Consider the following 26406-nt stretch of genomic DNA (forward strand, 5'->3'; position numbering starts at 1 on the left):
CTGACCCACTGGCTCTAAATCGGAGCCTCCTGTGATCCCCCTCCTTGGCTTGGCTAACTTGCTAGAGCAGCTCACAGAACTCGAGAGTCATTTTACTAGATTACCAGTTTATTATACAAGGACATAACTCAGGAACACCAGATGGCAGGTGCCTAGGGCAAGGTACAGGGAAAGGGAACACAGCTTCTGTGCCTGCCCCAAGCGCATCGCTCTCCCCAAACCCCCCTCCCCCGCCCCGAGTTCACCAACCCAGCAGCAGCTCTCCAAACCATGTCCTTTCTGGTTTTTACGGAGGCTTCGTTGCTGTGAGCATGGCTGACTACACCACTGGCCATTGGCGAGATCTAAACACCTAGCCCCTCTCTCCTCCCTGGAGGTCAGGGGCTGGGTCTGAAAGTTCCAACCCTCTAATCCCATGGTTGGCTCCCCTGGTTGCCAAGGAGCTTTCCAAAAGTCACTTTATTAACATAAGGGACCCTGACTGTTCTCAACACTTAGGAAATTTCAAGGGTTTAGGCGCTCTGTGTCAATGAACGAGGATGAAAACCAAATATATTTATTATAAATCAAGATGTCAGTCATGAAACCAGTCACCACCTCAGCCCAGTGATTCCTTCCCTCACAGGTTAGAGGTCCCTGCAGTGAATACACAGCAGTTTACACACACAATTCACTCAAACCAAAAAGAGAAATGCATGCCTGGTCTGCCAGTGGCCCGTACCTTTTCCTACTGCCCAGGCTTCATGAGAAAAGCACCACTGCTGCCCAGCAAATCACTGAGCCTTGGCTAGAAACAGTTCATTACTGAGGGGAAAGAGCACATGCAGGAGACAGGAGGAGGTGGTCAGGGTGAAGCACCTCAGTTTTGATCAGAGAAGGACATTTCCCTGATCCTGTCTGAGAACCAGGCTGTACCTGATGCAAATATGGAAATTCCATTTCACCAGCTGACATCACACAGGCCAGAAAGGTTCCCGAGAGGAAACCCGGAAGTTTGATGGGATTCAAGACCACGGCCTTGCTGCCGGGGCACTACCCTGGCCAGAGAGACATCCCTGAGACCCTCCCTCCTTCACTCATTTAGCAAAGGTTCTAGTGCCTTCCACGTGCCAGCGGTGGTGCACCAAGATCAAGAGCCCCAACCCACAGGCAAGGGCTCAGCACCCTCCTCCTGCAGCCTCAGTGCCCTGCGGCACGGCTCTCAGCCAAGTCACCTCCAGCCATGATACCCCGTTTGTTAAATGCAGAGAACAAGCTGACACTGCTTATTTCACATGATTGTTTCAGAACATGATTAAGTTGTTTAAACATAAAATGCTTTTTAAAAAATGAATACGAGAAAGAAAGAGCAGGAATTATTCCCTAGACTGAGGGGCGGGGGAAAAAAAAAACCCACCCAGAATTTATTTCTAAAAAATTGTGTATTTACTGTTACAGGTTTAAACTTCAGTCATCTTCAAAGGACTCTCCATCTGATGCAATACACCTATTGAGATATTTTTTCCACTGCTCAAAACAGCTTTTCAACTCGTTGATTTTGATGCCTTTTAGTGCTTTTGCTTTTTGTTCGCTTCTTCCACATTGGCAAACCGCTTCCCTCTGAGGACATTTTTTCATCCGGGGATACAAATAAAAGTTGTTCAGGGTTAGATCAGGTGAAAAGGAAGGGTGGACCACAGGGGTTGTACCATTTTTGGTCAGAAACTGCTGAACACAAAGCGCGGGGCGGGCAGGTGCGCTCGTAAATCACCATCATGAAATGGGCAAATGCACTGAGAGTCTTCAAAAAACTCCCTGAAGCCAAATGCAGCCTCTCACAACGCCAGCTGGTACAGTGATACAGATGGGTTCCTAAAATACTCACCTAGCGGGGGCAGCCTGGAAAACAAGGGGCCCAACCTTCAGAAGGTAATACTTTGTTGTTGTTTTTTTAGAAAGAGAAGGAATAACAAAAGAAAAAATAGCTAAAAAAATACACACAGACCTAGTGGGTTCCCCCCCCCCCCTTTTCCATGGGCCTAGAAGCTTTCACAGAATGCAAGGCTTTTACAAGTTCGATTCACTTCCTTCTGCTCTTTCTTCCTGGTTCCAGGAAGCCTGCTGATTGACTATAAAGTAACACAATGTTCAATTACCAGCATGGAGAGAAAAAGAGAAAGGCACCCAAGACTGGCTCTCTACACAGAAGGCGGAGTACATGCCCCTCAAAGGACAAAGCAGGGCAACACCCACACGTTGATAAACTTGTTTATTTCTCAGAATTTAGTTTGCTTCTTGATATTCCCTGAAAAGATGGGAAAACCATGAAACGTCCCCGAGGCCCCCGCCGCAGACCTGTCCGAGCACTGTCCACAGGCAGCCCAGTCCATCAGAGGTCCAGCAGAAATCTCCTAACCTGGGCCAGGTATTTCGGTTTCAAATAGTCACCCAGCTCGTCCTTACTGACCCACACATGGTGGGCCTTCTTCCCGGCCTGGGAAAAGTCTCCAGTTAGTAGTAGTGCTTTGAAGAAGAATACTTTGGCCCCAAGGCTGCTTTCTGTTCGTACTGCCTGGGGGAACTTGAACTTGTAGTGGCCACAGGGCGCATTTCCCAGGAACTTGGCTTCCATGTTGTTTTCTGAGAGAGGGAGGGAAAACATAGTTGGAGATGAGGACATACCCACCTCTTTATTCTGGCTCCCAAAATCTCTGCAAGAAGGATTCCCGGCCGACATGAGAACAATCCCCGGGGTGCGGATGGAGGTCATTCCTGAAGAGCCGGTTCACTGCGTCCATTCCAGGTACCAAGGTGCTGCCCTCAGACTTCTGAGGTCAGCAATGCAGTTCAATGCCACTACCTGGGAGTCACGGCACTGAGCTCCCCGACTGAGCCCTGTCACCACCTGCTGGGGAAGGACTGGGACACCTGGCATCTATAAAGCTACATTCACCAGTCTCATGGAAAGCATGAAAAGGACTCAATGTGACTTCTGTAAAATGAACATCATCATAACCAAAGTTAAAAGACAAAGGTAGACAGATAATTTCTGCAATGTATAACAAAGGTTAATAACCCCAACCCGGCATTTCAAAGCTTGAGGAAATAGTGGGTGAATTACTGAATGGCATTTGGAGAATTGGTGATCTAAAAAAAAAAAAAAAAAAAAAGGCTGATCTCAGCCCTCATATCAAAATTGATACCATACATATCAAAGGTTAACAGAAGATATTTAAAATTTTCATTAAAAGTTTGTTCATTCTGGATGGTGGTTTCATGCTATATAATAATATTTTGAGTTTTTCCATATTTTTAAATTTTTCATTAAAGAAAAAAGAGACTATAGGAGTATTTTCTGTATCATTTTTGAGAAAAGCCTGACCAAAACACAAAATTTTAAAAAAAGAAAGAAAAAGAAGATATTTATTTACATAAAAATTAAACCTTTCTTCAAGGGAAAAAAGGAAGCATAAAAAAGTCAAAGAAAATGACAAACTAGAAAAAAATATTTCAACACATTCGACAGAGAAACACCTTAAGGTATAAAAAGTACTTAGAAATCAATGAGAAAAAACAACAAATCTAAAAGAAAAATGAACCAAGCATATGAACAGGAAGTTCACATGAAAATCAATATCAATGACTTACAAACTCATTAAAATATGTTCGATCGCATTATTAAAGAAATACAAAGTAAAACAACAACAACACATCACTGAAGCTCAAAAGCTGAGCGTATACTGCTTGTCCAGGCGAAGGGAAAAATGTCTCCTCTGCAATGGATGTAGTTAGCACAGCTGCTCTATTTGGCAAGAGTGAGTTACCAATGTAACTTACATGTAACCCAGTCTTCTAGCAACCCTGCTTCCAGGACTTCATCGTCCCAGATGTAGTTATTTGTCTGTGTGAGCAGAGATGATTGTACAAGGATGTTCACTGCAGCTTTATTTGTAAAAGCAACAGACTGGTTAAACAAACAGCAGTACATACATATAATCAGATAGCACACTAGTGTTAGGAAATGTAAGCTATGTCTTCATGTACCAATACAGAGAGCTCATTAAAGGCTGTATACAGGAGGGGGAAAACAGCATGTAACTGTAGAAATATGCTTCAACTGTGTGGAAAGAAGAAACAGGTAGAATAAGTACGTGCCTGCCATTTCTACAAGCATACACAAAAAATTCTTAATGGTGATTACTTCTGAGAAGGGAAAATTACTCCTTATCCTATAATCCATTTACTAGACACGGATAATTTTTTCACCGTATACAATGAATTGATTTCCTCAATATTAAAAAAATAACAACACTATGTACAATACAAAATGTCAACAGTGGGTGTCTGTGAGTGGTGGGATTTTATCAGTAGGCACCTTTATACCTTTCTGAAATCTCCACTTAATTCAATGGGTACATATTACTTTTCTATAATCTTGGGGAAAAAAATGGGTTAAAAAATATAATCAAATTAAGAAAATAAAAAAGCAACTTTATCACAAACATGAGCAAAGAATGTGAATAGGCAGTTCATGCAAGAAAAAATACAAACAACCAATAAACAAAAGATGGTGGATGTCACTAGCAATTAGGAAAATGCTAATCCAAAAGCAATCATTTTTACTGACTAGATAGGCAAAAATTAAAAAGCAACTACTGCACATTGGTGTGCCTAGGCAAACAGGTGCTCCTCTACATCACTGCGGAAGATGTCACATGGTGGGTGCACTGGGCAGGGCCGCTGGGCAGCACCCACCAGGAACGTACATGTGTCTCCCCGACCATGAATCCCGCCTCTAGGAATTCCAGCCGAAATACACGGAAAGCATGGTGCCAAGGGGGGGGATAACACAGGCTTTCACTTTTTTCATAAATATGCTTCTATATTGCTTAAACTTTGATTTGCCATTTCAGTAAATTTGCAATAGGCCAACGTATTTTATTTTACATGCACTTAAATACCAACATCTTAAAAATGCGTTTCCTTGCCGGTTCACTGATTGCCGCAGGAAGGTTGAAAGCACAGTGCAGAGCCGAGGTGGAACCCCTTCCTGCGTGGCACACAGGAGGCCCAACGGAGCATGCGTCACTCACGGTGTCTGACATGAGGGAAGCTGGGCATCTGAATGCACCGACCCTGGCAAGAAACCCAGCTGCCAACTCCCGTGGGATGGCTGAGAAAACTGAGAACGCAGCCCACCGATTCCACTCTGTCCCGCTACCTCTCCCCACAGGCACCCAGGCCCCTCGAGGGAAAGGGTCAAGGGGTACACACATGGGCTGCCGATGTTTCGTTAGCAGATTCTGAAGCTGGAGGTGCTTATATCACCAAATCCATTTTCTCAATAAACACTCAGCTAGTACCTCCTCCATGCCAGGTACTTTGCTAAGTGCTCGGGTGACAGAGAAGACTAGATGCTGCACCTACCTTCAAGGGAGCCAGAATTCTCGCTGGGTTGGAAAATGTGTTAATAAACGATTACAAGGCAATGGGATGAGCAAAAGAGCGTATTCTCCACTACAACATAAGCTCCCTGGGAGCAAGAGTCATGTCCTGCCCACCACTGTGACTCCACTGCCTAGACAGGGTCCAGCAAAGGAAAGGCACAGAGTGCACGTCTGCTGTGTAAACTGAGTAAGGGCACACAAGAGTCCCATGGGAGCCTACAGGGAGGACAGCTCTCTCTACCCAGAGGCCTGGAGAAGGTTCCACCGCGGAAAGTAAACAAACGAGCTGAGTCTTAAAAACTGAGCAGCTGGACCAGGGAGGAGTAAAAGCATTCAACCAGAAACTAGCGTGCATCAAAGCAGAGATGCATGAAAGACCACATTATTCAAGGAATGCAAAGGTTTTGCTCAGTTAGAACTTAGACTACACATTATTGAAAAGCAAGACAGAAAACGGATGAGCTCGGGATTAGAGCAAAAAGGATTTACAGGCCATGCTTGACAGTCTGAACTTTTATGGGAAACCTTGTAAGAATTCTAGAGAAGTGGCAAGGGATCTGTGTCTTAGCAAGCTCATTTCTAGTGGTACTAAAGGGCATGACACAGAAGGGGGGGCTTATTTGACAGCAACTTCAATAGCCAGCGTAGTGGTTCTCAACCCCTGTGATTTCGCCCCCCAGGTATTATTTGGCATTGTCCAGACATTTCTGGTTGTCTCACTAGAGGGGGGAGAATGGGTTAGTGCCACTGGCATATAGTGGATACAGGCCAGAGATGCTGCTAAACACCCTACAATGCACAGAACAGTGCCCACAAACTTTCTGGCCCCAAATATCAGTAGTGCCAAGGCTGATAAACCCTAGTGTAGCAAGAAGTAAAGGGGTCACAGCCGAAGTTGTGGGAACAAAGAGGAGAATAGTCAGAGCAGACCAGGTAGGACTCAAGAATTTACGGATGCCAGAACGAGATCCAGGATAACTCTGAGGCCTCTAGTTAAGTGAGTAGGTGAGTGGCAGTGCCAAAAAGCAAGGACAAGAACAGAAGCAGGCAGAGAGAATGGCAGTGACATCAATTCTGAACGTACAGTTGACCCTTGAACAAGACAGGGGTTAGGAGCACCAACCCCTCAAGCAGTCACAAATCCACGTATAACTTTTGACTCCTCCAAAACTTCATTACTAACAGCCTACTGTTGACCAATAACGTAAACAGTCGATTAACACATATTTTGTACGTACGTATATTATACACCGTATTCTTAATAAGCTAGAGAAAGTTACTAAAAAATCACAAAAAAATACACCTACAGCATTATATGCGTTTATTGAAGAAAATCAAAGTATAAGTGGACCTGCACAGTTCAAACCCATGTTGTTCAAGAGTCAATGTACGAAATTTAAAAGACAAAGAAGCACTCTTACCTCACCTAAGGGAAACCCTTACCTTTAAATCCGCCCTCACAGTCAGCCTGTAAATCCCCTGGCTGAGTCACACGTCAGCCTCGAGGGGCTTAGAGGGTGGCCGAGAACTCACCTGGGAGTGTGGCCAGGGTCCGCTCAGCTGTTCCTCGGAGTGTCTCCCCAGGCTGCCACTCTGCCTGGGGCAGCATCCAAAACTCCTGGTCTCCAAGCTTCTCTTTGACCAGCAGAACAAGGTTCCTGTCTAGCTTCCGGTGCAGTGAGGTTCGGTCGTTCTTCTTATCGGCTTCTGCAAAGAAAAGAGGGTCAAAGGAGACAAGATAACTGTGATCCGCCAGAACCAAGGTGATTAGAGCTTCACGGTCGTCCTTTAAGGTAGACCCACAATCCTTGCTCTCAAAGAAACTTACAGACTCCCCCTCAACCCCCTGGAATCTGTGGTTTCGTTTTCCACAGGTTCAGTTACCCACAGTCAAATCATAAACGGAAAATTCCAGAAATAAACTATTCATGTGTTAAATGGCGCACCATCCTGTCCCCTCCCACCCAGGCTTGAATCTGTCCCTTGCCCAGCGTCTCCACGCTGCACACACGCCGGACCCATGGGTCACAGAGCCATCTCAGTCATCAGACCAACTGTCACAGCAGCAGTGTTTCTGCTCAAATAACCTTCATTGCCTGTCATAATGGCCCCAAAGCGCAAGAGCAGTGATGCCAGAAATTCAGATATGCCAGAGAGGAGCCCTAAGTGCTTCCTATCAGTGAAACGGGAAGTACAATACAATAAGATACTTCGAGACACACCACATGCACGTAACTTTTATCACAGTAATTTGCCATAATTGTTCTATTTTAGTATTAACTATTGTTAACCTCTAAATGTGCCCAATTTATAAATTAAACTTGACCATAAGTGTATATGCACAGGGAAAAACATAGCATACACAGGGTTTGGTACCATCCACAGTTTTGGGCAACCACCAGGGGGCATGGAATGTGTTCCCTGTGGACAAGGGGCAGGGGCGGGGGCCTAGTATAATCAAATTACAACTGTGACCTGTTTTCCCAACTCTGACCTTTATCTTGAGGAAACTAGAATATAAGAAGAGGAAACCAAAAGCTGAACTTCTCCTTTGAAGCGCAAACCATAAAGTACTTTCAGCCTTTGGAAAAGAAATGATACCCATACTAATTCAAACCCTGTTCCTTCCGTGGTTTTGACCCTGCTACTCCTTAACTACCCCTATCTGCTCTTCACTATTCCTCTGTGAAACAAGGATAAGAGAACTCAACCCTCATTTAGGAGGGCTTTCAGATAAATCACAGAGAACTAATGGGACAAGGCCTTATTTCCCCCTCTCTCAGTCCAAAATAGGGGAGAAATTCAGGTAACATTCATAACGTTTAAATGAGAGAGAAAAGGCTATCCTAACATCCTTACCTCCTATTCAAAAATAACAAAAGCCTTAAATTATTATATTAGGGACAGATATGAGGAAGAGAAAAAAAATTTTATTTTTCTCTCACCTGAAAGAAGTTTTGTCACTTGCAATTATTTGTTTTTTAAAACACAAAGCAGGGCTAAGCAACTGTCCTTTGTCTGGGACCCAAAACACTCCCCTTTCCCTTTCCTCTTACTGGCCTAAAAAGACCGCAAACCTGTGGTTCGCGCTCCAGGTTTGAACTGTAGGAACTTCTGCTCCCACATATCTTCCAAATCCTGTACCAGCAATATATCCTGTTCTCTATCTTCTTCATCATAGACGTCCGCTTTCCTCTTTGCCAGTCGCTGGGCCTCATCCAAAGCACGGAGCTCGTGGTCTGAGTACAGGCTTCTCTCTATCTCAATCTGCAAAATTAAGAAGAAAACAGGCAGGATAAAACAGAGAAACAGCACACCTGACAGACTCAGAAGTTTACCACCCAGCATAACCAGACATATAACCGAAACACCACAGAAAAACACAGAGAAAGAAAAAGGTCGCCTGCTCTTGGGGCTCGAGATACAGACGCCAAAATGTCAGGATGTGATTGGAGGTCAAGAAGGCTGGGAATAGAGACCTGGGACGGGCATTGCCTGCCCACTACCTCACTCCAGTCACGTCCGTTTTTGATCAGAGCCACACTCACCGTGGACCTGTCTGCCTCATAGAGTTTACAGACGCTGTTCCTTCTTCCTGGTTTCCCCTCCTGGGAGATTTCCTACTCCTCCTTCAGATCTCAACTTAAATATCACTTTCTTTGAGAGACATTCCTTGACACCTCTCCTAAAGTCAAAATTAGACGTCCCTGTTAAATCCTCTTACAGCACTGTGTTTTCCTTGACAACACTTACCCGAGGCTGCAATTAGAGTCATGGGATTACTTGATGGGCCGCCCTCCCCCAGACGGAAGCACTCAGAGAACCACAGCTATGTCTATCCTATTCCCGCTACCTCCCTAGCATTTTATTTATTTTTCAAGATATTTTTATTTATTTTTGGAGAGTGGGGAAGGGAGGAAGAAAGGGAGAAAACATCGCTGTGAGAGAGCAACGCTGATCAAGCTGCCTCTTGGATGCGCCCCGACCAGGGACGGAGCCTGCAACCCAGGAATGTGCCCTGAACTAGGAATCCAACCCGTGCCCTTTCCGCTTGCGGGGCAACGCCCAGTCAAATGAGCCACACCAGCCAGGGCTGCAGCCCCACCATGTTAGCACAATATCTGTCAGCACAAAGTAACCGCTCAATGATTATCTGTAGAATGATTAATGAAATACTTTGCAGGGAAAATTAACACACCAAGTAAAAAGCACGAAGTGAAATTTATAGCTCTCAGCAGCTAAGACAAAAACATTTCATATTCTAGAGGAACACACCATTCTTTAGTCACTCTCTGAGGGGACTGAAGACCCTCACAGTTACGGCACCCAGTCTGTGCCCATGCTTCCCCACTTTCCTCTCACACCAACAGTCCTGGGAGGCAAGACAGGGCTGGCTTTACCACTGACACTTTACAGACGGGCTACTGTCTTCTCCTAACACTCATCACAAAGACTTTCTCCTTTCCAAACTGCCAACTACCTATGACACAGACTGACTCCGACTTGTTCACCGCCGCTTCCCTCGTGTGCTGAATGAAAAAGGTGTCTCCAGAGAGTTGCCTAAGGTGACAGTAAAGAAGGTCAATGTAAACAAACTACGTTTTATTGAAAGCCTACTCTATACCAAACCAACCCAGAAAGGGAGGTAACATTTTGCGGGTAAGTGCACTGAAGTTCTGAGAGGGGAAGTAACTTTTCCAAGGTCACACGGACTGATTCTTGCCCGAGTCGGGATCGAACCCAAGCCCGTGTGCCTCTATTGGGTCCCTAGTGACAGACACCCTGAAGCCGCGACCTGCCCTCAAATCTACCTGCCGTAGTAGAGCCGCCATCTCTTCCTGCAAAGGGGTAAACGGCTTCGAGACCACCGGTGGCCGCTGTAGGCACAAGGCACCCAACAGGCGCCATGGAGACCCGCTGTTCGACGGTGCGGCCGCAAGGGTCAGGCTGCGAGAACCCAGGCGACTGGCCCACAACCCCTCAAAACGTCGGCAGCCCTTCGCCACCCCTAAAACTCCGCGCCTTCCAGGCGCCGCCATCTCTGCCCTCCCACAATACACCGCGGCTCAGCGGTACCCAGCCAATCCCAAGTTCCCACAAGGCAGCGCGGGGGCGGCGCGTCGGGCAGAGTTCTGAGCCTGAACGACCAGAAGGAACCATTCCAATGTGGAGGGGTGGGCGAAGATCTCATGTTAGAAGGGTAAGGGAAAGGAAGAGAACTCCCAGTTGAAAATAGCAGCGATGGTAACTATAGCGATGTAAATTGGGATAAGACTCTTCGACGGACTTTGTAAAGAGGAACCAGATGATTGTTCCTGTGTCCTCCCCCCCCCCCCCCAGGAGCTCCTGGTGCCGACGCCGCGGACGGGAGCTCATTGGGGTCAATCCAAGTCATGCAGGTTGTAAGAACCGCGGGGTCTCGGTTTCTGTGGTCATGGGCAGGGCCACCGACGAGCAGGTAAGGGTGATTGCCCCCTCCGAGCCCACGGCCAGGTCTGGGAGTACGCTCCCGCCCTTGTCCAGTTAGCCGCCTGGACTCCAGTGGCTGTTAGGCTTGGGACCTCAGCGAGCTTCCCCGCAGGGTCGTGGCCCGGGCGCCGGCCGCCACCGTCCATACGGGCGCCCAGCAGCTGCGGGACGCGGCGGCCAAGCAGGAAGTCGAGGAGAAGACGGAGGCTCCGGCCCCGAGCCGCAGGAGCTTCAGGTGAGGGCCACTTCGGTCCAGCCCGCCGGAAACCGGCACCTCCGCCCCCCAGACTGTGAAAACCAGGGAATTCCCAACTCTGTCAGTTGCGATCTGTGCGACATCATGAGAACTAACCTCTAAGGCTCCGTTTCATCGACTAAAAACGAGTATACTACCGAGAGAGGTTGTGAAAACCAAATGAGCTGAGCCTTGCTTGACGCAAGCTGGTGCTTAGTGAACCTTATTTGCGTGAATAAGCGCACGTTTAAGCTGTATAATAAATGTCAGCTTTCTTCCCCTGGGAGAGGGAGACCACTGCAGACTAGCACACAAAATGGGAAGAAGGAGGGTACAGGACGGTTTCGATTATTATGTACTTTGTAGAGTTGCTCTAAGGTCTGGGGAAGTTTTTGTGCTCAGCCCTCGGGGCTGGCATCTTGCTTCCCCCCACTGCCACCACCTCTACGTGCTAAGTGTGCTTCACATCCACTTAACAAACATTTATTGAGAACCTGCTGTGTGCCAAGCACCAACACAAACACCAATACAAAAGATCGTTCCTCCCCACAGTAGGGAAGACAAGCATATAAACATTTTCACCGTAATCTGACCAGTAGCATACTGGAGATAAGAACTGGTTGCTTGGAAGTATGAAAGAATGAATCGGGTAGGGCTGGAGAGAAGAAAAACGTGGAGCTGACAACTGGATTGAATGGAAGTTCAGCTGGACAAGATGAAAGAGGTCGTTTTAGGCAAAGTGAACAGCCTGTGTAAAGGTGTGTGTGTGTGATATGACAGAACACAGTATATTCAGGTATGTGTGTGATGGCAGATGAGGTCAGCAGGACAAGAAGGAATCAGAATGCCAGGGGCCTTGTCTGTTGTGACCAGGGCTTTTACACTGCCCCCACTGTAGGTCGGTGGGGGGGTTCTAAAGACGTGTAAGTCAAGATTCTCTTCTGGTCATTCAACATTGCCAGGCACTGTTCACGGTGTTGGGGACGTACTGGTGACCAAACACACAAAAACCCTTGCCCCCGGAGAACTTAAATTCTAGTGGAAAGGGGACAGCAGATATAAAGCAGGTAAAACATGGGAGAATGATGGATAGTAGGAATGTGTCTAGTGTTTATAAGCAATAGCAAGAAGGCCAACATGGAGCGAGGAGTAAAAACCGGAGGTGGAGGCCAAGGGGCTGCGGGTGTAGCAGGCACACAGGGCTACATGAGATTTCGTCAGGACCTCAGCTCTCACCCTGAGTGAGATGGGGGGGACCACTGGAGAGTTCTGAAGAGAGTTGACACAATCATGCATACATTTTTTAAGAAGTCCCTTTGGCTGCTGTGTTGATATTGAACTGTAAGGGAGCAAGAAATCTTCTAAGCAGTTAGAAGACTCTTTTAATAATCTAGGCAAGAGATGGTGGCGGCTTGGGCCAGAGTGGCAGCTGTGGGGGTGGTCGGATTGATACATTTGGAAAGTAGAACCAACAAGACTGGTTCGTGTTTGGTGTGAGAAAGGAGAGGAATGAAGACGACGCTAAAATTTTGGCTTAAACAGCTTAGAAAGACGGAGAAGAATGCAGGAGCTTGGAATTGGGTGGTTAAGTTGGAAATACTTAATTAGATCCCAGTGGAGACACAATGTTGGCTATTAGAAATGGAGTTCAGGGGACAGCTCGGGGCCAGACAAGCACGTGGGGAACACTCAGCATAGATGATGATTATGAGACTGTAAGACCATCGAGAGAGTGAGTGTGGATGAAGAGGAGAAGCCCAGCACTGAGTCCTGGAGCTCTCTGACATTTCGTGATTGGGCAGATGAGGACGAACCAGCAAGAGAAAAAGAAAAGGGGGTGGATGGCAGGGGAGGACCTGGAAAGATTTTTTTTTTAATGTGGTTCATGGGCAAATATGAGTTATGTCAAATGCTTCTGATACAACAGGTTGACAAGCGGGTGACTGAATTGCTCCTTGCATTTAACATTGTGAGTTGTTCGGTGACCGTGACTAGAGCATTTTTGGTGGAGTGATGAGGGCTAAAGTCTGAGTGGAGTGGGCTCAAGCACAGAAGACAGGAAGAAACAGCAGGTACAGCCAGTTCTCTGAGGGGGTTCTGCTGTATCAGCCATAAAGAAATGGCAGTAGCTCAAGGAGGCTTTGAGATCGAGAGGTTTTTGTTTATTTTTCAGTTGGGGGAAATGACAGCATGTTTTGCTGATGGGAGGGCTACAGTCAGGAGGGGAAAGGACAATGATGCCGGAGCCGGAACGCCACTGGAGAGACGTCCTTGAGAGACTGAGACCATCAAGAGAGTAAGACACACAAGTGGAGCATCGTGAGAGGAGAGCATGCAAAGATTGGGGCCCAGGTGTTTGATAGCGAGAGCTGGACACAATTCTGATTGCTTCTATTTCTCTGTGAAGGTCATCCGCTGTCAGTGAGGAAGCAGGAAGGAACTGGAGGTTTGAGGAGACAAAAGAAGGTATAAAATAGTCATCCAGGAGAATGGATGGATAAATGAACCAGGGATGTGCCGTATGATGGCCAGGCAGGGCTGAAGGCCACTTGAGGTTAGAAGTCAGCAGAACGAAGCAGTGGTTCTCAGCCTGGGGCGATTTTGCCTCCACGAGGACTGCTAGCAGTGTCTGGAGGCATTTTTGGTTGTCACAACTTGGGAGACATTACGTAGTGAGTAGAGGCCAGGGACGCTGCCCAACACCCAAAGTGTGCAGGACAGCCCCCCACAGCAACAACTTACCTGCCCCAGAGTGTCAGCAGTGCTGAAGCTGAGAGAGAAACCATGACACAGAGAGACCAGTCAGCGCTGCTGTGTATTTTTTTCCAGCCAGCTGTGCAGGTGCACACCTGGACTCAGGGTGGCTGGAGAAATGGATGTAACCAGGGTCAGGGGTTTGCCAGGAGCATAGAATGAAGTGAGTTGGGGGCAGGGGATGGAGGGCATGTGCAAGGGAGTGATTATAACGATTGGCCATGGAATCAGCTTGAGGTCAGAGCAGAACTGAAAACTTCGGGACTGTGAAGGAAAGGGAAAAGCTGGCAGGACCAGTGGCATGGAGGGGTTCCCAGTGGAGGAAGCCAGTGGGTGGGCCAGGAGGTGGTGCCAGAGTGTGATGCTGGGAACCCCAATTATCATGGGGTTGCAGGTATGGTCATGACAAGGCCTAGTTACCACGAGAATAAGTAGCTGGGGTTAGGATTGAGGACAGAGGATCGCTTGAGAGAAGGAAGTCAGGAAACAGAGGACAAGGGTTGGAATTGGAAGGCTCTTACCGAAGTCCTACATATAATTATGGCAGGAGTAGTGGGCCTTGAGCTATGGTCTTTGCATTTTTCTACATTTATCTTCATTTCTAAAAACTGTCTGTAGCCGCAGTTGGGAAATGGGTTGAGGACCGTGAGGCAGGGTCTTCCCCACTTGGGAGCAGAGCTGCGCTGACCCAGCCAAGACTCCAGCGCCCGCCACACTTGCATCAGGGCCCATTTGGGTGGGACGGGCCCGGGGATCGGGAGATCCTCGCACCTGAAGCACTCGCAGCAGCAGACAGCCCTCCTCTCAGGCCCCCAGTAGGGGAGAACTGCGGCTGACGTCAGCCCTCCTCAGCTGGGCAAAAGCGAAGCCACATGTGCCCCCGCCAGCCCCTCTCTCCACTTCCCTGCCTGGAGGATGGGTACGGGTACAAAGAGGTAGCAGTCCCAGCCCAGAAAGCGTCTTCCCTTTTCCTGGGCTTCTGTGGGGCGAACCACTTGCTTGTTTGTACAGTGGACCTGGGAGGTAAAGGCTTGATATCCATGCCTTCAATTAAATGTTTCAAGTTCCAAGCCCGTCCTAGTTCAGAAAACTTGCTTTATACACAAGGCCAACTGGTACATTCAGACTTTAGTCAACTTAATTTTTTTAACTGCAACCCCTCAAGTCAGTAGGGGAAATTTTCAATTGGTAAACAATGATGTTTTAAACATTCATGTCATCTCAGAGGCTTGCCCACTTTCCATCCTGGCGTGCAGGCTGATAAACTAGGAACCTGCTGAGATGCAAAATCATCTCTTAAGATCAGGCCTAGCAGGAAGGAAAACACTTGTAGTTCCTGAATACCAATGTGTTGTGTTGTTTTGTTTTAAATATCACTAGGAAAGTTGGTCAGGCTGAGGGGAGGGCTGTTCTCAGATATTAGTGTATTTTCTAAACCTAAATCTGCATATTTCAGGTGACGGTGGGGACACAAACACAGATCTGATTTGCACACGCAGGCAGGGTACAGCAGCAGGTGTCCGCACGTCTCAGGTGCTGCATGGCAGCTGGGTGGGCCTGGATGGAAGGAAGCGCAGCATGCGAAGCAGAGCTCTGAATGGAGGCAGGTCTCCTAGGCCCAAGGCCTGGCTCCCCAGGGAACCCTTTCCCCTGTTCCTGCCTCAGTTTCTCCACCTGAAAGTGGAGAATAGGGACCCAGGATAGCCAGGAACAAATGGGGTGGAGAGAGCGAAAGGTCTCCAACTCGTCAGAGTGCCCAGGCCAGCGTTCCCAGCCCCAGGTTCCCCTGTGAGCCACCGGGGGCGTTTTAGAAACAAGGTCCCAGGCCTGTGCAGAAGTCTGGAGTGGAGCTCGCCCATCATGGTACCAGACGATTCTGCTGTTCAGAGAGAGAACCGTTGGTCTGGGTTGAGGGGGTGACAAACCACATCCCCTGGGCAGATGTGGCCAGCCGCAGTGGAGTGGTGCTGGGACAGCCACGCCACTGACCTACTGTTGCTGCGGCCGTTTCTGCACGGCTGCGCCAGAGGCCTCAGGCCAGCAAAGCCTGTGGTACTTACTCCCTGGCCCTTTTCAGGGAAAGTCTGCTGACCTCCATTCTAGGGGACACTGGATCTTTTTTTATAGTAATGATATAGGTATTACTAAAATTTTGTCCTTTTTTTATAGAGTCCAGATGTCATTTGGCAATGATGAAACAAGAAAGAGGTTTATCTATATCTTTTTTAAGTTAGAGAAAGCGGATCCTGGAGAGGATTGCAAACGCTGATCTGCTTACACTAGAAGGGTCAAGCCAGGTGGGAGGACGGGTGTATCTCTTTTCTTCCAGCAGAAAGTCACTCGCTGTGTCTCGAGGCAGCAGCTCAAGGGACAGCCATGTAAGCAGTGTTCACAGACGGGAGGGTGGCACCAGGACTGGGAAGGGATGATGGGGCAGCTGCCTCAGGAGCCGGTTGGCAGGGGGCTGCTGCTTTTCCTTGAGTTTGTCTGTCCTGTTGGATTTCCTTGACTTTAACAAATATAGGACCATTTCACATAAACTGTTTCTTCTGATTCCAGCATTTACCCTCCAGTTCCAGGACAGGAGAGCTCCCTGAGGTGGGCAGGGAAGGCATTTGAGGAGATCCCCATCGCGCACATCAAAGCGTCCTACAACAAGTAAGCAGGGAGGGGAGCCCCTGGGCAGGTCTGGGAGGGCTCCTTTCCCCCTCACAGGGAGGGCAGGGTGGCCTGGGCACCTGCGTGGGTGGAAGCCAGGGCGCCGCATTCTGCACGGCGGTGCTGATCCGGATGTCCGCCGGGCTCCCTCCGGGTCTGGGGAAACCAGCTTCTGTCTTTGTAACATTCACTCAGATTTCATGAAAATGTGGCCTTGGTTGGGCATTCCTGTTAATAAGATTTGCTTTCCTATAAACGGGTGTCAAGGGAGTTCCCAACCGTATGTTGGCAACAGACGCCTGCTGACATCAGTGACAGCTTGCAGGCCAGCGCCCCCTTGGAGACGGGTCAGTGTTTGGTCACAAGCTGCCCACAAAGCAATTTAGAGGACAGTACGAGAGACTGCTGGTAGTCGTGGATAGAGTGTGGGCACAGGTCGGGGAGACGTCAGGATTCACTCAGCATCACAAGCGGCGGGACCTCCTCGGTAGCTCCCGGTTTGGGCTGTCTCAGGGCTGGGCAAGTCTCTTATGCTTCCGTTCAGTGTAGAAAACCAAAAAGGCCCTGGTGGGGAAATGACAGCTGTAGGCAGGCCAAGCAGAGGGCACCAGGTCAGGGCGGACGCCACAGCCACTCCTCCACTTCCCCTGCACTGTGAGCTCTTGGGGTTCTTCAGGCCAGAAGACGGGGTGGTGATGTCCAAGGGGGAAATGGGAAGCAAGTCTAAGGATTCTCAAGTTATTCTCAATTTTAAAAGTCAGAAACAATTAGTAAAGGTGTTTCTCTTATTTAAAAAAACTTGATCATGAAATGGAGTTTATAAGCATTAAAATTATCCAGTTCCTAACATTTTAAAATGTTCCTAACTTTTTTAGGTAAATAATGGCTTTGTGTGGGGAGTGGGAACAGGATTTACAGATGAAGGTAAATGGGATATGAGTTGATAATTATTGGAGTTGAGTAATGGGTCACTGGGAGTTCATATACTAGTCTATTCACTTTTGTATAGATTTGAAACTTTCCCGAATGAAAAGTCTTTTGTTTTGTTTTTTTTTTTTTAATTTTTAATGACCTGATGTAAAACATTCAAGTTTAGGAGAAAATGCCAGGGCAGCAGCCCAAACCTGAACACGGGCTCTAGGGGCAAATGCGCTGCCCTGCCTCTGGGTAAACACCCTCAGGTTGTGGAGCCTGTCTCGGTCTGCTCAGGCCGCCCCTACAAAGGACCACGGCTGCCTTCAGCAGCAGACATTCCTTTCTCACAGCTCTGGAGGCAGGAGGTGCAGGGTCAGGTGCCAGCACGGTGCGTTCTGGGCAGGACCCGCTCCAGGGCTGCAGATCATGGTGGAGAGGGAACTTTCCGGAGCACCTTGTGTAAGGGCACTAACCCCATTCATGAGGGCACCACCCTCATGACCTAGTCACCTTCTAAAGGCCCCATCTCCAATTACCATCATTTTTGGGGTTAGGGTTTCAGCATGAATTTGAGGAGGACACAAACACTGAGTCCATAATAGAGCTGTCTTTAGGTCATGTGACTTGCCATTTTTCAGAGAGGTTTAGGGGATGATTCTGACCCTTCCTGGTGCCTCCTGTAAAAGTTCACAAACAGGGTAACTAGTAAGCTCCAAGTGGAAGCAGATTTTTCTTTCTCACCTGGGTCCCTGAACAGTCAACAGTCATCTTCTCTGCCTCCCCAGCACCCAGATCCAGGTGGTCTCTGCCACGAACCAGCCCCTTGCCCGCACTTCCTGCGGCACAGAGGGGTTTCGGAATGCCAAGAAGGGCACGGGCATCGCGGCACAGACCGCGGGCATCGCGGCCGCGGCGGTAAGTGTGTGTGCTCTCCGCTCCCTCCAGGCAGTGCCCCCTTTCTGCACGTCTGGTCCCTGGGTGGGGGTCTCCCAGAACCAGCCTCTCAGAAGCAGTGGGGTACAGGCCAACTCTTGTTCGATGTCCAAACATTGAGTGGTTTGAAGGGGTCTGCGAGGAAAGGCTTCTCGTGTCTCTTCCTCTTAGTTTCAGTAGAGTTACTCCCTTCTTGGTTCATTCTAGAAGACCTAAGGGCCAGGTGCTGGAGGCTTATCAAAGCCTCCTTCAGTTAAAGACCAGTGAGGTGATGCTGGGATTGGTGGTAATAGGCTCCTTGGGAAGATGCGCTGGGGTGAAAACCAATTTGGGTGTAAACTCTTGCAGACCTTACTAGAAGCAGATTGGCAGTGTGCCGCTAGTGATATATTTATTCAGCATCTATATGCCAAACCCTTTACATTCATTATCTTGAATTGTCAGAATGCCCTTGGTACTATCCACATTTTTAAGGGCCAGTTCAGGTACAGATTGAGCCACACAATCATTTTGGTTCCCTAAACTGAACCCAGATTCGCCTGGGACCAAAGCTTGTGCGCTGTCAGCTGTAGCACAGGCCTTCCAAAGGTGCACACTGGTTCCGCCAAACCGGAGTATCTCCTAAGGAAAGCCTTGACCTTCAAACAAAACTCAGTGCCCAGAACTATTGGTTGCTGTGCATTAACGATCCTCAAAGTGTGCTGAGTGTCCACAACCGACCGGTTATACACCCGCACAAGAAACGTGTCCGTGCTGGCAGTGGCTTCCGCGGGGGAGGCGGGGTTCAGTGACACGTGCCTGCTTTCCAGACTTTCCATCGTGGTCCCTTTATAATCAAGAAGGAAAGCATAACTATCACTAAAGATTTAAAATAGTAACACTTTTTGAGTGGGTGTTAAAGCTCAGCCTTGAAGTCCAGGGCTCCTCCCCAAGGTCTGAGATTTTGCATTTACCCACCTGAGAAAAATCAGAGCACCATTCAGAAACTTCCATTAGGTGGCAGTGCGGCCCTGGGTGAAAAGGGACCACAGCGGACTGTAAATCTGCGAACGGAAGCCCTGTGCGCCCTGCTGGTGCTGGGCCTGCGCTGTGGCCGTCTGCCCGTGCTCCTTTCCCTGTCTTCTGCCTGTGTTCACGTGTGGCTGCCTCGTCCCTGGAGCGCACGACCCTGTGGCTCCAGGTGGCAGTTCTCGTCGCCGGGGCGCTAACCGCCTGTTGGTCCTCTCCAGAAAGCGACGGGGAAGGGCGTGACGCATGTCCGTGTGGTGGTGAAAGGCCTGGGGCCAGGGCGCCTGGTAAGTGACAGTGATTCTCCCCAGGATGTGCACTTGCTTCTTCAGTTAGAGAAATGTGAGAGCAGGGTAGGGGACGTGGAAAAGGACCTTGTGGATTTCCATGAGGGCTTGAAGTTTCTATTGTTACTACGATCTGCTTAGCTGCTCAGGGCAAGCCCAGGTCACTTAGTATAATTCCTCAGATAGTCACTGAGGGCCTGCTGTGTGCCAGGCCCTGGGCACAGAAAGGTGGGACTATCACAAATGGACCCCTTAGTGCAGACCAGCCAGTGCAGTGGTAGAGCTGGTGCCCAGGGTGCTGGGAGGCCATTGGGTGTGATCAGGAAAACTTCCCCAAAAAGGTGACAGTTCTACCGCCTTCTCAAGAATACCTTGATATTACCCAGGTGAGGTGGACGTTCCAAGCAGAGGCAGCCACTTGAGTAAAGCCACAGAAGTGTAATGCCCAAGATGTGCCAGGGTTTGCAGGCAGGCTTTGCACTGAGATGGGAGAGCGCCCGTGGGCGGCGGCAGGTTGACTGAAGCGACAGCACTGGGTGCTTGGCTGGGGGTCTGGTAGGGAGGCCTCTGTGAGTAGACAGCGTGGGGGTTACAGGTATCACAGCCAGGGAGCCTCTCCACTCTCCTCCCTGCCCACCCCCTGACCCCACCGAGCCCTGTCTGGACACAGTAGGTCCTCGTGTCTGGGACCAAGCCATTCTACTCTTCTCTCTGCTCCTTCCAGTCCGCCATCAAGGGGCTGACCATGGGGGGCCTGGAAGTGATCTCCATCACAGACAACACCCCCATCCCGCACAACGGCTGCCGCCCCAGGAAGGCTCGGAGGCTGTGATGGGAGGAAGCCCCCACCTCCAGACCTCGTCAGAAGCACTGTCGGCGCTCTCTCCAGGGGGTGGCTTGTTGGAGGTCCTCCAGGCAGTGAGGGACCGCTGTGCCTCCCTACGTGGTGGCCTTTGTCGTACTTTTGACTGGAGCTCGGCGTGCCCAGAAGTGAGGCTGTCCTCTCCTGGACACAAGGAGAGCCAGAGCAGTAGCTGGGGCCCCAACTCCAACCAGTGAATGCTGCCCTGCTCTAAAAAAATAAAACAATATCTCTACCATCTGTAGTGATTTGTGGGTGTTTTGCTTCCAGATTTGAATGTGAATTGTACAAGGAAAAATGTCTCCCTGCTGCCTTATCTTCCACTCTTAGCAGGACCTGTGAAGGTTAACTTGTGACCATCAACTAAAGAAACCCACCTGGAGGCTTCCTGTGTTAAAGTCATGCCAGAAGGAATGACACTGTTTCACCATAAAACTACATGTAAACATGATGCAGAAATCACAGGACTCAGGAGAACTGCTCTGTGGTTTCGTATGGCTGGCTTTTATTTGTGTAGGCAGAGGGCCTGGAGCAAATGCACAGTTGGCGGGGGGTGTTGGTTCTAAGGTTTGAGAGAGAAGCTTTAATGAAGATTCTTCAAAAGGGTGTGGGTTAAGGGAACAGATTGGCGGACACTACAGGAAAAGTGGGATTACCCCACAGCCTCAGAAGGGCTCCCGGAACCTGACGGGAATGCAGCCTCTGCCAAAGCTCGGGCCCAGGAGAGGGAGCTTACACGCGCCCTGGCTGGCCTCGCGACTGGTTGTCCGCTGATGTCCCAGCACTGGAACCCAGCAAGAGGCAAGGAGGCAGGGCCGCTGGGTAGTGTGGTCCTTACAGGGGCCAGCCCCCATGGATCTGAAGGGGCGTGTGGAGACCAGTAATCACAGGTTTTCCTGTAAGGGAAGTACTCCGGCCCCCATTGTTCTAGAACATGTTCTTTTACACACAAGAGCTTTGGAAAGGACAATTCTGCCCAGGATCTAGAAGAGCGCAAGCACAGAGAGGACTCAGGATCCTAGAGGACCAGTGGTCTCAGGCCCAGAAACGGATGCCTAGCACGAACCACCAGGAGCCGCTCGCCCGCTGTGCTGGCCAATGCATGCTGCTTGCTGTAAGCTCTCAGTGCCCACTGCTGCGTCCAGGCTCAGAGTGGCCAATGAAACTTGAGTTCTCTTCAGCTGCGTCACCTCAACTGCTCAGTCTTAGCCTCGGGGAGACAGGCCTCGCCACTGCAGGCTGACCATCGAAGCAGTTCTGGTTCACCTGGAGGACCAGCTGCCCGTCCCACAGCCACAGGCCCTTCTCGGCAGCGGGCCGCTTGGCCTGAGAACATAGGCAGGCTGTGCGCTTGCACTTCCATGGGCAGGGAAGAGGCAGCCTAGCACCGGGTCCCGCACGTCGGCACGAGCGGAGCCTTGGCATCAGCTGTGGGACACACTTCCCTGTTCCCTGGCAGCAGGGCCCGGATTATTCCTGAGTGCATATGCAGTTCTGCTTCTAGCAGCTCAGAGCTGGTGGCACAGCCGTGATTGCATAAGGGACGCTTCCCCTCTCCTCTCTTCTCTCCTCCGCAGGCAAAAAGGCAAATACAACTTCTTCCTTTTCAGCATAGCCGCAGTGTTTTCCCTCCTTTCAGCCAAGCCATCGCCCGACACCAAGGTGTACCACTGCCGAAATATGCTGGTAAAGAACCTGGATGCTGGCAGAATATCCCTCAGCGCATTAGGAGAAGCCATTTTTATTTGCCTCTGCCTGCACCCTGGCTCTGATGTCCATTTGAAAAAAATACATCCCCTCCCCCTGGGCTCCTTTATTCTTCCCCTTTTCATTTTTTTCCTATTCTGGACACACATTGCTTTTTAAATCTGAGTATTATCAGCCCAGAGAGATGGAGTGGTCATTGCCACAGCGGAAATTGTCCATTCGACCACACTGAGCAAACACGGGTTACTGCACGAACAGGCTGGGCCAGGGTGGGACAGCTGTAACACCGCCACCGCTCCCCTCAGGCGCACGGTCTGAGGGAGCTAGAGACGTGCCTGTGGCTGAGTCCAAAGTGCCATGAAAGAGGCACGGATGTTACTGGAGTTAGAGTGAAAGAATGATCCCCAGTTAAAGGGACGGAGGGGAAGGCCTTATGGAGGAGGTGGCAGCAGAGACAACCTAATGAATCAACGGGTGTCCTTAGGGTTGGAAATGCACACTATGAAGATGCTCCATCTTACTGGTAACCGAGGAAATGAGAATTAAAATACGTGAGCATTCCCCAAAAGATGCTAAGCAAAGCCACGGAAGGGAGGAGATTACTCAGAAAAAGCTAGAACGAGGGCAAGGCGACCACTGCGTTGTGAATGCTGCGAGGAGGCCGAGACTGCAAAGGCCACAGGGATGAAGCAACCCGACTGCAGGAGCAGTGTCGCAGAAACCACCGTGCCCTTGAGGGGGCAAGCACATCAAGGAGGTAGGGACGGAGTGCAGACTGCGACGGAGAGGTCAGCGAGGAGCTCAGGCAAGGCGGGGACAGCAGTGCCTACGGGACCCTGCAAGGGGGAGGCCGCCAATCACCACAGGGATGGAGGGGGACAGGGTAGAAAGTGAGGACGTGGAGATTGGGCTGGTCTTCCGGTAAAGGCTGTATCCCGGTGACAGGGATGCAGGAGGGGCTGCACGCTCCCTGAGACAGGCTGTGGAGACGCCCTGAAGCTCAGGAGAGGGGAGAGGAGAGGCTGAGAGCAGGGAGAAGCAACCACCGCGAGGTGGAGGCCAGCCTCAAACAGATACCGGCGTGGGTCTCCCTGTGGCAGCTGTGCCCGCTGTCGGCTGGCAATAGCAGTGCTTGACCAGAACGGAACGACGGGGGCACTGGCCACAGAAACAGAATGTCCTTGCAATCAGCATGCAGGGAGCCTTCTTTTCTTCCCCCAACAACCCATGTAATTGTTCCGAAATAGAAGTGCTCTCCCGCTCTGAGCTCTTACCGGGGGAATGTAAGTGCTGAGAGCCTCTTCGGTGGGAAAGGCGGCGATGTCTTAACACCGAAGAGGCACAGGGGTACCTCTGGCTTCACAGCTCCCTTCCAGGAATTCGTCCTGTAGGAGCAGCGCTGTCCGACAGAACCCCCTGCACAGCGGGCACGCCCGAGCGCCCGTGACTGCAGCACTTGAGATGTGGCTGCCACGACTGAGGAACTGGATTTTACACTTCATTCAATTCAAATTAATCTAAACAAAAAGGAACATGTGGTGGGTGCCTCCATATTGGACAGTGCAGCTCAGATATTCTTAAACGTGCGTAGCAAATATACAAAGATACATATTCACTGAGGCACTGAGAGTTATGGTAAAAGATTGGAACCTAAATGTCCATCAACAGGGAGCTAGTTAAAGAAATTATGTTCCATCCATATAATGAGATATTAGCCTGGACACAAGCCAAGACGTACTGCTAAGGAAAAATAAAAGTAGGGAGGACAATGTGCATGGTACAGTCACTGATTTTTGTAGAAAAAGACAGGATACATGTACATATATGTATATGCATTGAATATCTGGAAAGACATACCCCAAAATGGTACCTTCCCCTCCAGGGAGAGCAATTGAGCAACTGGGAAACAGGCAGAAAGATGTAACCTTTGTGTTTTTCACTTTCAGGACAAGGTGCTGTATGTTGTTGTTGCTTAGTCTAATTAATCAATCACTTAAAATACAATAAAAACAGAAATAAAGAACTGGCTCATTAAAAATGTATGGAAGCTTCAGTCAGGCATTGCGTAAATTATCTACTGAAGTGTGCACATAACATTTTAATAGACATTTGACACACAAATCCTGTAACACGCCGCCCCCCACCGTGCAGCTGGTGGTCCACTATTTGGGGGCAGACATCTGACTTGGCTCGGAAACTGGTTCTGGTAATTAATCTGGCTTCTCCCCTCGCCCACCCAGGTTCAAATTAAATCGTGCACATGCTCTGCAATTTAGCATAACTAGTCCTGTCAGAAAAGTCAGCCTCAGCGTCACTGCGTGGCTGGAGGGTGGGCGACGAGGAAGGAAGGCGCTGTTTCCATAGTGCCCTGTGGCAGCTTAACCACCTTGGATCTGCGTAATCCCCTTGAACAGAAAGGAAATGTCAACTGAGGGGCAGCGTGGTGTCCCAGGGGCCTGGCGGGCAGGACACTTGCTGTCTGGGCTCGGCAGCAGACTCGGCACACAGGGGCCACGCTCCCGCCTCCAGCTGGCCCTCAATTTCCCCCTCAGGACTAAGGCGGTTGAGTGGGTCGGGGCCCTGGCACCCTAGGGGCATACAGCCACCCTCACGTTCTTGTGACCAAAGTGGGAGAGGGTCTCGGCAGGGACAAAGGTCTGACTGGGTGCCCTGGAAATGCAATTAGCCCTTCTCTGTGCCCTTGCCAGGGCTCCCCTGCCTGCCCGTTCCTTCCAGCCTGCGGAGGTGTGGAGAGGGGTGGCGACGGGGCCTGGTTGGTACCCCAGCTCTGCATCAACCTGAACCTCAGCTGCTCCCACCTCCGCGGGGCTGTTCGTTAAGGCAGCCGCGCTCCGCTACACATGTGTGCGTCCAGGACTCCGCTCTCAACCCGCTCCCTCAGGCTCCCCGTGGGGCCCTGGCTGGGAACACAGTGTGAATGCAGATGCATGCCCAGCTTGCTCTTGCTATTATTATTATTATTATTATTAAAAGCTTGTGTTCCCTGTGATTTTAATCAGAAAATGTTATGTAGGAGCCCACCACCCATTTTCCCTACACCCATGTAGCCAGCCAACTGTAGATTAAGCCAAAAACTGAATTAAGTTAAAAAGCCAAATGACTCAAGAATATGTTCCTCAAGAGCCTTTCTCCCCTCCCTCCTTCCTCAAAAATTTATTAATACTCAAATACAGTATCTAAAACCTGATAACTGCCCCAACCATCTCAGAGGCTAATGGCGAGTGAAATTCAAAAGAATTCCCCTATGATACCATTGCTCACACAGAACAAGGGTGTGTGCTCACGCACGTGTATGAGAGAGAGAGAGAGAGAGAGAGAGAAAAGGTGGTAAAAAGAAGAGGTACCAAGGAGCACTTCCTAGGGTAGATGACACCTGAGCTCCTAAAATAAGAGGAAACATCAAGAGGAAATGGGCGGGGCCGCGGGCAACGGAGGAAGTGTCCGGCAGAGGGGATGGTGTGAACAGGGCAGGGTGCAGAAGCGACCGTCTGGGCAGAAAAGTGCCAACGGGGCACATTGAACAATGGCCCCCAAGGATATCAGACCCTAACCCTGGAAACTATGCAAACGGTCTTGCAGATGCGATGAAGTTAAGGGCCTTAAAATGGGGAGATTATCCTGGATTATCTAGGTGGATACTAAATGAGATCACACGCACCCAGATAAAGGGGAGGCAGCAGCAGATCCGACTGCTCTGACAGAGGGAAGGCCAGGTGATCACACGGGCGGAGACTGGCCACCAGCCGGGCACCGCCTGGAGCCGCCAGAAGCTGGAGAGAAATGAGTACGCCCCTCGAGATGAGCGGTGGGAGCCTGATGCAGAACAGCACTATCAGGACTCGGGCAGGGCCCCCTAAGAGAGGTTTAGGAGGCGAAACTGCCCTCCTCAGGTGAAGAGGCCAGGAAGTGCCGAAGCTGCCGCAGGGAGGCAGGGAGGACGCCTCAGGGGAGGGCCTGCTGAGGCCGCAGCAGCCCAGCTCCTCCCAGGCGCCCTCGCTGGGCGTGCCCTGCCTCTGAGGGACAGACAGGGCTCCGGTCCAGGCTTCCCGTCCTGGGCTCTCAGCCACTGCAAGGCCCCGCTCCAGCCCCTGAGCACAAGGCTACTCCCAGCAGAGGGCAATCGGGGTCCTG

At 49.9% G+C, this 26406-nt stretch overlaps 2 protein-coding genes across 2 annotated transcripts; one reads left to right on the plus strand and one right to left on the minus strand.

Annotated features, from left to right (window-relative positions):
* Positions 1-2206: 2206 nt before the first annotated feature.
* Positions 2207-10483, minus strand: MRPL46 (mitochondrial ribosomal protein L46). Its single transcript, XM_054577558.1, has 4 exons — positions 10238-10483; positions 8504-8693; positions 6960-7133; positions 2207-2619 (listed from the first exon to the last, which is right to left on the minus strand). Exons 1-4 carry the CDS (start codon positions 10463-10465, stop codon positions 2369-2371), a joined length of 843 nt encoding a protein of 280 aa, XP_054433533.1. The 5' UTR covers positions 10466-10483; the 3' UTR covers positions 2207-2368.
* A 66-nt stretch (positions 10484-10549) lies between these two features.
* Positions 10550-20781, plus strand: MRPS11 (mitochondrial ribosomal protein S11). Its single transcript, XM_054577574.1, has 7 exons — positions 10550-10626; positions 10767-10884; positions 11008-11130; positions 16444-16542; positions 18243-18372; positions 19620-19685; positions 20410-20781. Exons 2-7 carry the CDS (start codon positions 10820-10822, stop codon positions 20515-20517), a joined length of 591 nt encoding a protein of 196 aa, XP_054433549.1. The 5' UTR covers positions 10550-10626; positions 10767-10819; the 3' UTR covers positions 20518-20781.
* Positions 20782-26406: the final 5625 nt, after the last annotated feature.

Source organism: Pteronotus mesoamericanus, unplaced genomic scaffold (assembly GCF_021234165.1).
Source record: "Pteronotus mesoamericanus isolate MK-2021 breed Mesoamerican mustached bat unplaced genomic scaffold, CSHL_Meso_final contig_438, whole genome shotgun sequence".
NCBI classification, from domain to species: domain Eukaryota; kingdom Metazoa; phylum Chordata; class Mammalia; order Chiroptera; family Mormoopidae; genus Pteronotus; species Pteronotus mesoamericanus.